The sequence below is a fragment of the Adelges cooleyi genome, unplaced genomic scaffold (genome assembly GCF_023614345.1).
Source record: "Adelges cooleyi isolate 19-005CV unplaced genomic scaffold, UGA_ACOO_1.1 ACOO_flye_CR_arks_rails_tigmint_CR_PRNA_651, whole genome shotgun sequence".
Classification (NCBI taxonomy): domain Eukaryota; kingdom Metazoa; phylum Arthropoda; class Insecta; order Hemiptera; family Adelgidae; genus Adelges; species Adelges cooleyi.
This window is the reverse complement of record NW_026096352.1, coordinates 13,172,162-13,185,596: the sequence shown is the minus strand read 5'-3', so window position 1 is coordinate 13,185,596 and position 13,435 is coordinate 13,172,162. Positions and strand designations below refer to the sequence as shown.

Here is a 13,435-nt window from a genome sequence, read left to right as displayed (position 1 = left end):
TAGTACTTAAGCATAATTCATAAATATAAAATAATACATTTTATATCGGAAGTCATTGTTCGGACTTGACTCGATGAAGGTTCTAGTATAAAAATTAACTGAATGATTTATAGTTACAATATCAATTGACCAATTTCGAAATAATTCTTATAAAATGTTTAAAATTCGTACTTTACAAAATTTATGACTATAATCATAGATTAAGTAATACTTATTATATTATAGTATTATTTAATCTGTTTGTAGGAACGTTGTTTTCACAAAATGCTTGTCATAGTTTATAATAAATGTTTATCTAAAAACATAAAAAAAATTGTGCTAAATAATTTCATAGGTTTCTTGGTTAGGTATTAAAAAATGTCAATCAACAGTTGTAAAAAATGTACAAACCCATCAACAGCCATTTCTGTATTAATAGGTACCATTTTTGTTGACATGTAATTATATATTAATATGCAAATCGGTGGCAAGTGTGTATTAATAAAATATTCGTTGTGCTATACAATAATTATTAAGTCTGTCTAGAACTATTTTATTCTAATTTATAATTTGAACGAATTGAAATGAAATAGGAACTTAAAACATTAATGGCTGGTTGAATGTTCTTGCGGTTTCGCAGCTCAAAACTTTTTCATTATCAAAGTATAAATCAATTCACTGTACTTATGCAAAATGGTTAGTTTTTAAAACCGTCCTTTTCTGATCTGCGCAAGCGAATTCGAGTTTTAGAACAAATCCCTATATTAAGGGGGTTTGCATGAGGTCGGTATTTAAGGAGTTTTGTATAGGCAATAATTAAGAAAAAAGAGGTTTGATAAATGTCCACCATGTAAATTCATTTACCGGTTAAGTTGTATTATTGTTAATTTAAATAATTTTTTCTACGAGTAAAAGCCATTTTGGTTTATTTTAGACCAAAAAGCCAGACAAAATTTTAAATTATAAGCTGGTCCAACTTCAATTATGCAAAGAGATTTGAGTTCTTTGGCTACTTTACTATGTTATGTAGGGAGCTGATTTACATTTAAACGTTTTAAAATACGGTTTTGACTGACATAGCGTAACTGTAAAATATAACAAAATATTTATTATAATGTTATAGGTAATTGATATTTATGATAATTGTATTTAATGGTCAAATAATTTTATTACGACGGCGGCAAATATACATAAAGCAGGAATGATAGTAAAATAATTTAAAATAACTTAAATAAGTTATCGTTTAAGTAAGTATATGCCTTCTCTGAAATCATGATGTATTATTTTATCGCTTTTTTAGGGTCTTTAGATTTTTATGTTAAAATTAGTTGTTTCAACTATCTAAATTGTATAATAAGCTAAAATACTAAGTTAAAAGTTTAACATAAATAATAAACTATCGTTGACCGATAAAGATATTTTTAACTAAAAAAACATTTTCTTATTTACTATAGAACACTGAATATAAAACAAATCCAGTAGGTATACTTCAAATTGTTAAAAATTATTAAAACGTTAATTATAACAACTTATATTACAGCTTAAAAAGAAAAATACATCTAGTTACTCATTACACAATATAACCACTATTCAATGGAAATCCTGACCCAAACTCTATCAAAATATTCATTAAAAGGTCGAACAAAACTTGGATTGTTAGTAATTAAAACGCTTTCCCAATTTTGGAATGCCCCTTGATGAGTCCAATTCATTGATCCATTTATTAACGTTGAAGAATCGACAATTGCAAATTTATTGTGCATATATACGTTGTAGTCTGCTTGAAACTTAGTTTCCACACCGTATTTCATTAATTTTTTTACTTCTTTTGAATATAAAAGTACGCCATTGCTAACAACGACACGAACCAAAACACCACGGTTGTATGCATTTATAATTGCATCCGTTAGAGGTTCGCTAGAAATGGTATAGACACAAACATCGATAGATTTTTGTGCCAAATTCAAGCAATTTACTAAATCAGCGATGTTAGGACATGACGACTCTTTAGGACGGTAGAACAAAGGTTCAAAAAATAAAATTCTCATGTTGTATTTTTTCTTCATGTAATCCTGGAACAAGTAAGTTACGAGTGCAGTAGCACTTGTCAACAAGGTCCATGTTGTGAACGATTCTATACTGAATCTAAAATGAAATAACAAAAAAAACATGATAAGTAAAGTAGTTCAAACGTTTAATTACACTTGAGGTAATGTAAAATAATATGCTGCACGCCATGTAGTTATTATAAAGAATTACAGTAAAAAAAAACAAAATTTCTTACTTGAAAAACATTTTTAGTTTTACATCCTACGGCGGACCGAAAACAAAATTCAAAATCAAAATTACGTTAGTGGTTTGATTAAATAACTGGATCGTGATAGAAGTTTATCTATCAGTCAAAGTTTATAGATAACAAACGATTACGTACAAACCACATTTTTGATAACGCCACCATTTCCAAAATCCACAACATGTCCTTAATTTACATTATATTGCCCAGTGACAATTTTCTCTGTCATCCACTTGACCTAAACATAGATGAAATACTAGGTAGATAGATTTAATCTATGACCTCTGACCAAAAAGGATAAATAGATACCTAATTGGAAAATGTGGCTATTTGGCTGTTAGTATTTACTTTTGCTCCATATTTCCCAATTTTAAATAATCATCCCACAGAAAATATATTCATTGGAAAAAGTAGATATAAGCTAATGCGTTTTGGATATTTTCTTATTTTTAATAAATTAGATTATTAGTTAGTATTATGACTTTTATAGCAATTGTGTAACTGTAATTGTGAAATCACTCTACTAAGTATAATGTAATGGTCATACGATAAACCAGTGAATTTATCTTGTATCGATTTTTATCATTTGAATAATTTTCTTTTTTTATTATCTCTATTTTATTTTAGACCAAAAAGTCAGACAAAATTTCGACTACATATGCTGGTCCAATTTCAATTATGTAAAGAGATTCGAGTTCTTTGGCTACTTGACTATGTTATGTAGGAAGACGATTTTCATTTAAACATTTTCATTTTCTTGTAATTAAATAAATTAAATATGCAATTTTTTCAATATTAAAACCTGATTTTTTACATAAAAAAATATAAGATCTGTTTCCTACATAACTTGTAAAGTAGCCAAAGACAGTTTTTTTGACATCTAATAAAAGTTCACGTTGTATAATGTGTAAAAATATTATATTTTTTTAATATCATGATTATGGGCTATAGCCATGTTATTTTTTTATCAAAATATCAAGGAAATATTTTAATTTTTCAGTCAGTGGTGCACACGCAAAAGTAACACATTATTTCTATTCTCTCAAAAATACATTTTGGTTTAGGTGAATTTATCAAAATAATTGGTGGGTTTATGTTTTGCTGTTATAAAACAAATTGACAACGTTTAGTAAATTCGTGTGAAATTAGTTTTAAACTTTTTTTGTTGAAACTACCAAGTTAATATGTTTGCATTAAATCGTCCAAGTTTATTTAGGTACTTGTATTTTTACCTTTATTACACCGTGTCATAGCTTCATGCGTTTACAACATAATAATATAATATATTGTTTGTAAGTACCATTCGTGTAATTTTCAGTTGATGTCTAACTAAATAAGGTAAAAGGTAAAAAATAAAAATCACGTACAGGTGGTTCAGTCGTTTATTGAGACACAAAATAATATAAATTAAGTAAATAAAAAAATAAATAAATTAACATAAACATGTTATATACTTGATGATCCGTATAAGGACCACAGTGTTATCTAAAAACAGCTACTATAATAATCCTGAATTGTGCATGACATCAGACATATTAAGTAGGTAGGTACATATTTTATGTGCTGAGGGTGTTTACTGTGATTGAAGGATTACCGAATTAATTTTGCATTTTCATAACATGTGTTGGCAGTGTTATGCAAAAATGTCTATTAAGATGAAACAAAATACATGAAACATGAAAAAAAAAATGGTTTTTTAAAAGTAATAATTATTCACGAGCAGGTACGGCGAACTCTGAACTCTGAACGTTAAATTATTCGTCATACTTATAATATTCAATATTGTGTTGTTTTGGTGTCTACATCCGATTTAAGGTCTAATCTAATAAATTGCACAAGGTTTAAGTATACCGACAAAAATAATATCACTAGTTACTATTATACACACATTTACTGTTGTAAGCAAACAGTTACTATGATCTTAAAATATGTTCGTTTGAATATTCAATTTTTTTATAGGGGGGGGGGGGCTAATTGTAAAATTGTAATAACAAAGCAAGTATGCAACATTAAACCAATACAACGACGTTTTCCATACCCATCGCATAATAGTCTAGTCGACTACCCACTATTTTAATGGGACCATTACTTATAATTTGTTTACTCTCGTTTAAATAGTATAGTAAAGATGAAATTTTCGCGATAAACTAAGATTTACATTAATCACGAGAGCGTAACGGCATAAACGTTGTACATCTTTATTTCTAATACAAAATTTTTAAAAGATTTACATACATCGAACAAGCGTTGAAAGTATACAATTTTCGGTAACAAAAGCAGTTTTGATCATATATATATATATAAAAAAGCCAGAATTACCTTTAAATATTTATAAATATATTTTTACAAGTTAACTTACGCGAAACTAAATACATTAACTACTATACATTTACATAGAGATCAACGGTATACTAAAATAAACATAATCCATTATAGGCACTCGATGCGGTCCCGTTTTGTCGGTTATCATTGTTGCCGTCATAATCGTATACTATCATATTTTTTTTTTTTTACCACCAATACAGACATTATAGAAGAAAAAAAAACATGTAATATTACAATGTGCCAAGATTTACGGTTATTGTAGGGCGGAAAAAATCGTTATATTAAGATTGGACAATTTTATACTAACAACTAAGTACTAAACGATAAAAAAAAAAAAAATGATTTAATAATACAATTTGGTCCTTTCGTCGCACGTTTTCCATAACAACACACACGTGACGCGATGCCAGACGAAGCTGCAGTAAGCCTTAACCGGGTTTCGCCTGGGAGTAGGTGGGGGCGAGGTGGGGTGGGGCGGGGATGGCTTGATCAGTTGACCGCCACGTCGGTCCGGGGCAGTTTGTACAAGCCGAAAGTGATCAGGTTGGCGACGGGCTTGCACAGCTGCATGCTGACTTCGAGCACTTTGCGGCCGTCCTCGGCGGCGACGGTCCGCTTGGCGAACGTGAAGTAATCGTTGGTCAGCGGATAGCTGGCGGTGTTCAACGTGGTGGGTATGACGGCCGTGGTCAGGTCCGACGTCCGGGCCACGATGTCGATGGCCGTGATGGTCACCAGACTCTTGGGCGGGTCGTAGTAGGACACCCCGCCGCCGCCGGCCGAAGAGTCCCTGTACTTGTACGCGGTCAGGCCGCACGTCTCCACGTGCGCGCTGAGGAAATCGCCGAAGGTCCGTCGGCCCGAGTACGCGAACATGTTGTAGTCCGTGGTCGCGTTGTTGTTCTCGTTCCGCCAGCTCACGGTCATGGCGCACGCGAAACCGTCCTGTTCGTACTCCATCGACGCGGTCAACGTGTCGTCCTGCTCCAGCTCCGACCGCATCGTCTCCACGTGGAAGTACTTGAAACTCTTGTCCATGAAGAACCTGTTGGCACCAAGACGCGGCCGATTAGGGTCTGCTACGGTTACAAGCACAATACAGGGCGAAGAGCAGGATGTGTATGATCATAGGAGTCAACCGGAAAGATAGTTGAGAATATACGAGAAGGTTGCAAAAGAGAAGAACAGATTGATTGGCAAACAGTGTACGAACGCGGTACTGACCTGAGATCGCTGGGTCGGTTGATGTTGATTGGACATTTTTCTTTTCCATAAGGCAAGACTAAACCGTCGGACATGAACGTCATGAACGTCTTATCAATCGAGCACTTGCTTTTGCATATGGTGTCCGGATCGGGAAACTGTCGTTTGAGTACTCTGGACAACAGTATCTGCGTTCCTGGTCGATCGGGCATGACCATGACCAAAGGACCATCGCGGCCGGCGTATATACCACTGCCGCCCACGCTCATCGAAGGTGTATTGTAACCGGCCGCTATTAGATTCACGTCGTTGGTGTACGCCCAACCGGACTGAACCGAATCGGCTGTAACGACATCAAAGGGTGTGTTAATAGGTCTGTACTTTCAGGAAAAAAGAATGGTGGAGCAGATAAAAATGTTAACATTAAAAAGAATACATTTTGTGGAGTTCAAAAAAAAAGTGTACATAAAGCGTTTTAATTAAATACGAGAATAAATCAGCGGTGTACTTGACCTCCTTGAAATGCAACTATATACATAATTTACTGACAGTTCTAGTGGTTCAAATTAATTGACTCTCATTATAAGTGGTTAGGTACGCTAGTTTATGCACGTCAAACGATAATAATTGTCTAGTACAAAATAGCATGAAATACATGTTTTCTGTATACCTACGGTAACAAGTACTCGGTGGGAAAAAAATCATTCATTATAATATACCTATCCGAGTACCAAAGTTGATATAGTTAATATGTTGTCGATTTGACCGACACCGTACATTTTATCGGGTCTAGCCTTAAAAAAAACCTGCTGGGATTTTTAGGTTTGGATTTTTTTTGTTGCATACTCTGATCCAATAATGTAAGCGTTGTAATTCAATTTAGACACGAACAATGAGCTTTGTCTGACAATACACTCGTAGTAGGTATGTGTGAATGTCTTCTAGTATTTGTTTTACTTTGCATATACCTTTTGTGTGAAACTATGTATTGTATCGACTTACCCGTAAGCAGAGGGATTTCTGAAAACCAAGCCGTGGAATACACTACGTCCTTGACGCCTTTTTCTTGAATGACAAGATTCGCCGGATTTTGAAATAATATGTCAAAACATATGAACATTCCAAACCGAACCCCAAAGTCAGTATCGAACGTGCATAGTTCTGACGAGTGGGTAACGTTGAAACCACCTTCTCTAAATAAATTAAATTTCCTGTACCTGAAAAACATAAATGAAAATACAAATAGAATCACCTTCTTATTCTTCACTTTATTTCAGACAAGTCAAGTGGGCCAATAAAATCCATTTTCCCCCTATCCGTACATCTCCATGTTTTATTTATCCTTATGTGCTACTGCTCCGGTTAGGTTTAGAACATGGGTGACAAAGCCGATCCCAAATAATAGGGATGGAGACAAAGGAAAAAAAAACTACGGACTAGGAAATTCTCGGTCCATATTAATAATTTTTTAATTATGTAGTTCTGTCGACGATCATGGATGCATCCTTAATTTGTTTTCTTTTAAAGTGATGATATTAAATATAATTACTATACGACGACTATAAAATGGATGTCGGCATGGCAAACGGTTAAGTTTAATTACTGAAAAAAAACTACCGGTCATTATATCATATATATTTATGTATAATATGTGGTTTGTAAACGAGTTTTGATTTAACTATAGACTAGCCAACGACGTTTAAATCAGAAGAGAAAAATAATTAAATCGAAACCCGGTTTTGGTCGGTCTAAAGAAGAAACAACTATTTATATTGGCTACACATGTGGAATAAACGATGTCTAATTGGATTTTTCATGATGAATTAAGGAAATAAATATTATTATATTTCAAATTTACATTAAAGTTATAGCTTTTTTTGCAGAATATCGCGCGATTTAATCGGCTGCGCAGTAGGCCATTGCGCACGTTCTTAATATTTTTGGAATTAAACAATTTCAATTACCTGGCTACTATTGTTCCTTGTCTGTCGAAAACCACGTTTGTATTGTAATAATTGGCCAGGTCGTCCGCACACGAAGGGTCTTCTTCTTTACTACAATATTCGATTTCCGGCAAGTTGACCACCACATAGATGCGATTCAGACGAGCGGCGCACGACAATTTTTTCAATATCTTAAAAAAACAAACGCCACATTCTTTGAATTTCGTATCGATCGGTTACAGGCTACAAGGACATTTTTTTGGGTAGCTCGACAGGAGTGCATAAACAATTCGAACATACAAATGTCGGTGTTAAAGTCATTAGAAATGCTACAGCGTTTCAAAAAATAAATTCAAAATCTAGTAATATTGTTGTTGGAATTTTTTATTTGTAGGAGATGAATTTTTTGAAAATGCTTTTTTAATTTTTGCTATATCCTATTTTGTTTTGTTTATTTTCGCCAAACCCGTCACACTTCTGCGGTTATACTAATATTAACAAAGCACCGACAAATAACTATGCTTTGCACACAGTTAGGCGAAACTGTAAATTTTGTTCACCTAAGTATTTGTTATGGAAATGTCGATACATAGTAGTCATTATAACATTATTATTATTGTTCTATTGTATGCGAATTTGTTTGGACGATTAGTAAATATTCTAATAATTATTAAGCACGAGTAAAGAATAAAAATTATCTGTAACATAATTGGATATCGACTTACTATGCTGCATTTGTCCGTAAAACAAGGGATGGTATTGCTTTCCGGCGAAGGGATTTCTGTAACAAATTGTTGGATGTCTTTTCTGTCGTCGGGCAAGGTGAGCCCGGTGAGGCCGCCCTCCGGGAAAACCAATATGTCTACATCCTGTAATAACAATTATAATAATATCATTTTTTTCCCAATACAACACACGAATAGAGCTGAATAATTAGTCGCCCTATTTTTCTTTCTTGTAAATTTAGAGTACAGTTTTGAACAAGCGATATGGTACGTATGTATTTTTCCATAAGCGTCTCGGCTCTAATAATTAGTTTGCCATTAACACTATACTAGAAAATACTTTCACGGTAAACGTGTCTCTCCGGTGTATAGTATTTCGTAATTTATATTATTTAGGATATTTTCGAGAAAACAAAATATTCGATTGGTTGATTGTAAACATGCACTCACGTATTGACTAGCGTTTGCTATGATGTCTTCGTATACCGGAAGATTCTTTTGGATAGACTGCAACGGGTTTGAGCCTAATGTGGGCAAATATTCGACGACAGCCGCCACGTAATACTGGCTGTCACATCCTTTGTTTTTATTCGCTTCATTTCCACCGCTAACCATTAGGGTTAACTGTAAAACACACAAACGGTACATTGAAGATTTCAATTTAATATATACATATATATATATTGTTATCAAAAACGTTTATTCTTAATATTGTTTTATCTAAACTACTACGACTATAACGGTCGCCGCCATATAATAATATTAACTCGTGACTACAACATCTTAATACTGTTCGGTACTATTGTTTTTAGTAAAAGCACGTTCCGTTAATTAGTATACATTGTGTGAAATTATAAAGACAGATTTTCCACTATCATACACAGGAACGTGTAAAGCTAATAGTTTGATACGAGTTCCCTGTTATTTGTAATGTGTATATTTTATTTTCGGTTATACAGTGTGGTTTTTATTGAACTCTCGTATAAAATATGTGAGAACACATACATATCAAATAACATAAAAATGCGAACTAAGTATACACTATACGTGTTTGCACATCTTATATCTATGCAATAAGTGCCAATTGATATATTTTATTGCCCCTTTGGTGGCAATAAAATATATTAATTTATCAAGACTTAGGACTTCACAAATAATTTGTAGCACGCTGATTCTCAACTTATCACAGATAACTATTTAATTGAATTCAATTTAAATTCGTCAACTACGTATGCACTTGACTCAACTATTTTGAAATTAATACACGCTATTTTTAGTCACTGTTGATTTCATTTGATAAAATGGATACCTACTTTGAATTAAAACGTAGGCCAGGGATAGCGAGGTTGTAGGCTTTGCTTTTTTTTTATTAATAAGTCAATAATTAATAACCATAATCGACTATAAGACATTTATGGCAATTGTAAAAAATGAATGTCATGATTTTATTATAATTTGATTGCTTTAAGATATTATTTAATTGCAAGAAAATAAGTTGAGACGATGAAACTATTTTTTTTATCTAGATAAATGTTTATATTTTTACTTCCCATACTTTATCCATTTTAGATCCAGTACCTGTCGACTGGTGATTTAAATAATTGTTTTTGAAGTAAATACATTTTAAATCGTGATACAAGCAAGTGTAGTGTGCATAGATAAAAATTACTTCAATGTATCTATTCTTCTTAGACTTATAATATCAAGTTAAAGTTTAAGAGACAGGCAGATTTTAATGTAAATGTTATATCTACGTACTATGCACTCGCCCTAAACCGTCTGAATGGCTTGAAATAACTTTTAAAACGACATAAAATTATTTAATACTGGTTGTCTACTGATCGATTTTTTTTGTAGAACAATTTTTTAAACATAATAAAATATAATATAAGTCGCCGTTATAATACATTAATAATTAACCGTTGTACCGTCAGATCGAAAGGGGAGAAAATATGTAAATGGTGAAAAAATGGATAATTATGATAATGTTGGCATGACTCAGGCATAAAAAAACTGGTTTTATAAACATTTGTAATTTACTATGTATTTTATTTATATCATATCTCTAACTTGTATTTCAAAATGACTATACTAAAATAATACCATGACCAAATAATATCATGTACCATGACGTGTTGACCAGTAAAATGTATCATTAGATAACATATTTTTATTTAAGTTATTAACAGAGTCACTGAGCATCACCTGTATTTTAGTAAATTCTACAGTTATATAGTCGATGTAACAGTTTTGAGCGAAAAATTAATAAATATTAATTAGGCCTAAGTATTATTTAATTAAGCCTATATTATAACATCTACTTACCCCTGAAATGCACGTAACAAATACTAAAATCAGTAGCATTATGTAATTGTAAAAAACTGCCTTAACTATGTTCTTAATTCTAAAACAAATAAGTTGAAAATAATTAACGTGCATATTCATTTGGAACAAAAAATCATCTACTACTCGTCGAATTAAAAAAAAAAATAAAGCACAGACAATCATAAAAACATAATAAACGGATTATTGTAGCAGACTGTTCGGATGTTTATTAAAAGGCACGAAACGTATGTTTTCAATTTTTACCTATCATTCAATTTAAGCCCCCACTTTTCGATAATCGATAAAAACATTATATTATATTCTGTATAATATAATAATCTACTTATTTCACCACCTTTAACCGATTTGGAAGGGAGATGAATAATAATGAATTTTTTTCATTTTAATGATACTTAAATGACGTAAACGTCGCGGACTGAACAATATGTTTTCGACGAAAATACAAAATGAAACTGTGCTATTTTAAATTAGTATACAAATTAAATTAATGTTAAAGGTACGCTAAAGTGTCGATCAGTTCAAACTTAAACGTCCACATAATATACTTGTAACTTGATTAATAACTGTTACACCGGACTTTGTGATGTTTACAGGCGCTGACTGACCTCTAGTTTTACGCATGTTTTTTTTAGCATTTATTTTATCGATATTATTACAGCTCAGACGACGTATCATATATTATTATAATAAATTATTCCCGGAGGTTATTTTTCTTTGACGTCAGAAATAATTTACGTATATTATTATTTAATCGGTGTTGACAAACCCTGGTGGCTTTTAAGACCTTGAAAGGATAAGACTTACTTACGACAAAGGTGTAGTAATGCTTACAAAATATAATTGAGTTTGAAATATAAAATCGGTTTATACTTTTATGTATTCCTAACAATCAATATGTATTCATACATTGTTTTAATGTTAAAACGAAACCATTAATACAATTACAATTGTATATAATTAAGTTCGGGATATAAAAGACTTTTGACCTATGAACAAAATGCCCCTAATGTACATATTATGGTACAATAATGTATTATGTAGTCCTAAATCCTAATATTACTCTTTGATGTTTGAAATATATTTTAATTAGCCAGTACCACAAAAATTTAGCAATAAGCACACAAAAAACACTTATTCGTGTATTGAAGCATTATTGAAGTATTCTACACTAATAAAACCAACTATTCAAATCAGAATATTATTGGTTCTTGGTCGGTAAGACCAACAAAGGACCCAAAAATGTATCGACCTTGATGTCGCACCCTACTTGTTTCTTTCAGGTTTACATTTAGTCCGAGCCTTAGTAAAGTAATCACTGAGAATATAATAACTAATTAAGTATTGAAATTAAAAAAAAACCTATGACCTACCATTATTGAGTCGTGCCGGCAGCTATTATTTGACATAGGATTGTATTTGTATCTACACATATTGTGGAATTATATTGACTAAATACAATGCCAAGACAATAATAATAACAAAAGCCTTAACAAAACAAGAGTCTTAACTTAGACAACATAAAATCGATATAATAATTAAAACGGTAATCCAAAAAGTCTATGGTTTAGACTACCCGTGGCAACATTGATTAACGATAAACTAAGACCAATAGAGTAATGGTCTGTATTGGTTTATAAAAACGTACTTTGTACGGTCATCGGTGATGACTGTATAGCAATTATTATTAGATAAGTCACCTTATGATACACAACGTTTCGAGCTCAGGTTTTTTTATTCAATTACTAATCGCGGGTACCAATTATAGATTAACCTCTAATAAAACTCCCAAAAAAATGTGTTATTTCTAATTAGTAATGTATTTTTTAAGAGCTTTTTAAAACATTGATAATTAGTATAATATAATATAATAATAAAACAATAGTTGAGAGTATAATTGTATATATATATAATTATGTATACATAAACGTCATAATAGTTAATTGACAAAATCACTGAATGATCTCGCTACTCATATGATACCTTTGGCTATGTTGTAATCTAATAATTATCTTTTTTTCTTATTGTGCCTTGACGTATATATTGTAAACGTATTAAATTGCCGTTATCTCTTGTACCAAAGTATAACACTTGTCTGGTATCAGAAATTTCGTACTAAAGTGCGGGCAGTTTTTTTTTATGTATCGAGATTTTAACCCTGAGGTTAAAGTAGTTATAAAAAACATAATTTTAAACAACGAAACATAATTGAAGAATCAAGTTCATGGTATTTTAAATTATTAAAGCGCTGTTTAAAGGAATTATGGATGTTGAACGGACTAAGTTGTTGTGTTTTAAAATTATTGTTTCTAATTTGTGTGGTTAAGGGGAAATTATAGGTTTTTAGTTTTTAACCATAATTCAGTAGGGTTATACTTAGTGATATTTTATACAAATAAATAACAAAATAATTAGCAAAAAAACGGATTTTTGTTGGGTTTACAAAAACCTAATTTTTTTTGTTAAATATCAAATATTTGCTGGGCTTCAACAATAAAAAAGTTAGTAAACAGTGAAAAATATGTTTTCAAAAATAACAAATTATTAAATGTAATATAACCATAGAGTATAAAATATCATATCGAGTTAGTTTAGTTAGAGTAGTAAACTAGCTATAATTATTA

General features: G+C 31.6%; 2 protein-coding genes across 6 annotated transcripts in view; both read right to left on the bottom strand.

The window, feature by feature from the left end:
* Positions 1–1,494: 1,494 nt before the first annotated feature.
* Positions 1,495–2,395, bottom strand: LOC126844538 (mitochondrial cardiolipin hydrolase-like). Its single transcript, XM_050582810.1, has 2 exons — positions 2,264–2,395; positions 1,495–2,124 (listed from the first exon to the last, which is right to left on the bottom strand). Exons 1-2 carry the CDS (start codon positions 2,272–2,274, stop codon positions 1,566–1,568), a joined length of 570 nt encoding a protein of 189 aa, XP_050438767.1. The 5' UTR covers positions 2,275–2,395; the 3' UTR covers positions 1,495–1,565.
* A 1,241-nt stretch (positions 2,396–3,636) lies between these two features.
* The window catches only part of LOC126844261 (vanin-like protein 1), a 42,134-nt gene continuing 32,335 nt past the window's right edge, over positions 3,637–13,435 (bottom strand). For 2 of the 5 annotated variants that reach the window (XM_050582310.1, XM_050582314.1), the window contains 6 exons: positions 8,919–9,092; positions 8,469–8,612; positions 7,765–7,934; positions 6,803–7,017; positions 5,822–6,143; positions 3,637–5,642 (listed from right to left, as the gene is read on the bottom strand). In XM_050582310.1, the coding sequence (XP_050438267.1) occupies positions 5,087–5,642; positions 5,822–6,143; positions 6,803–7,017; positions 7,765–7,934; positions 8,469–8,612; positions 8,919–9,092 (1,581 nt within the window). In that variant the 3' untranslated portion in view covers positions 3,637–5,086. Of the gene's footprint in view, positions 5,643–5,821; positions 6,144–6,802; positions 7,018–7,764; positions 7,935–8,468; positions 8,613–8,918; positions 9,093–10,793; positions 10,997–11,057; positions 11,120–12,184; positions 12,341–13,435 lie in introns of those variants that run through there. The other 3 variants (XM_050582312.1, XM_050582313.1, XM_050582311.1) reach the window with 3 other exon arrangements.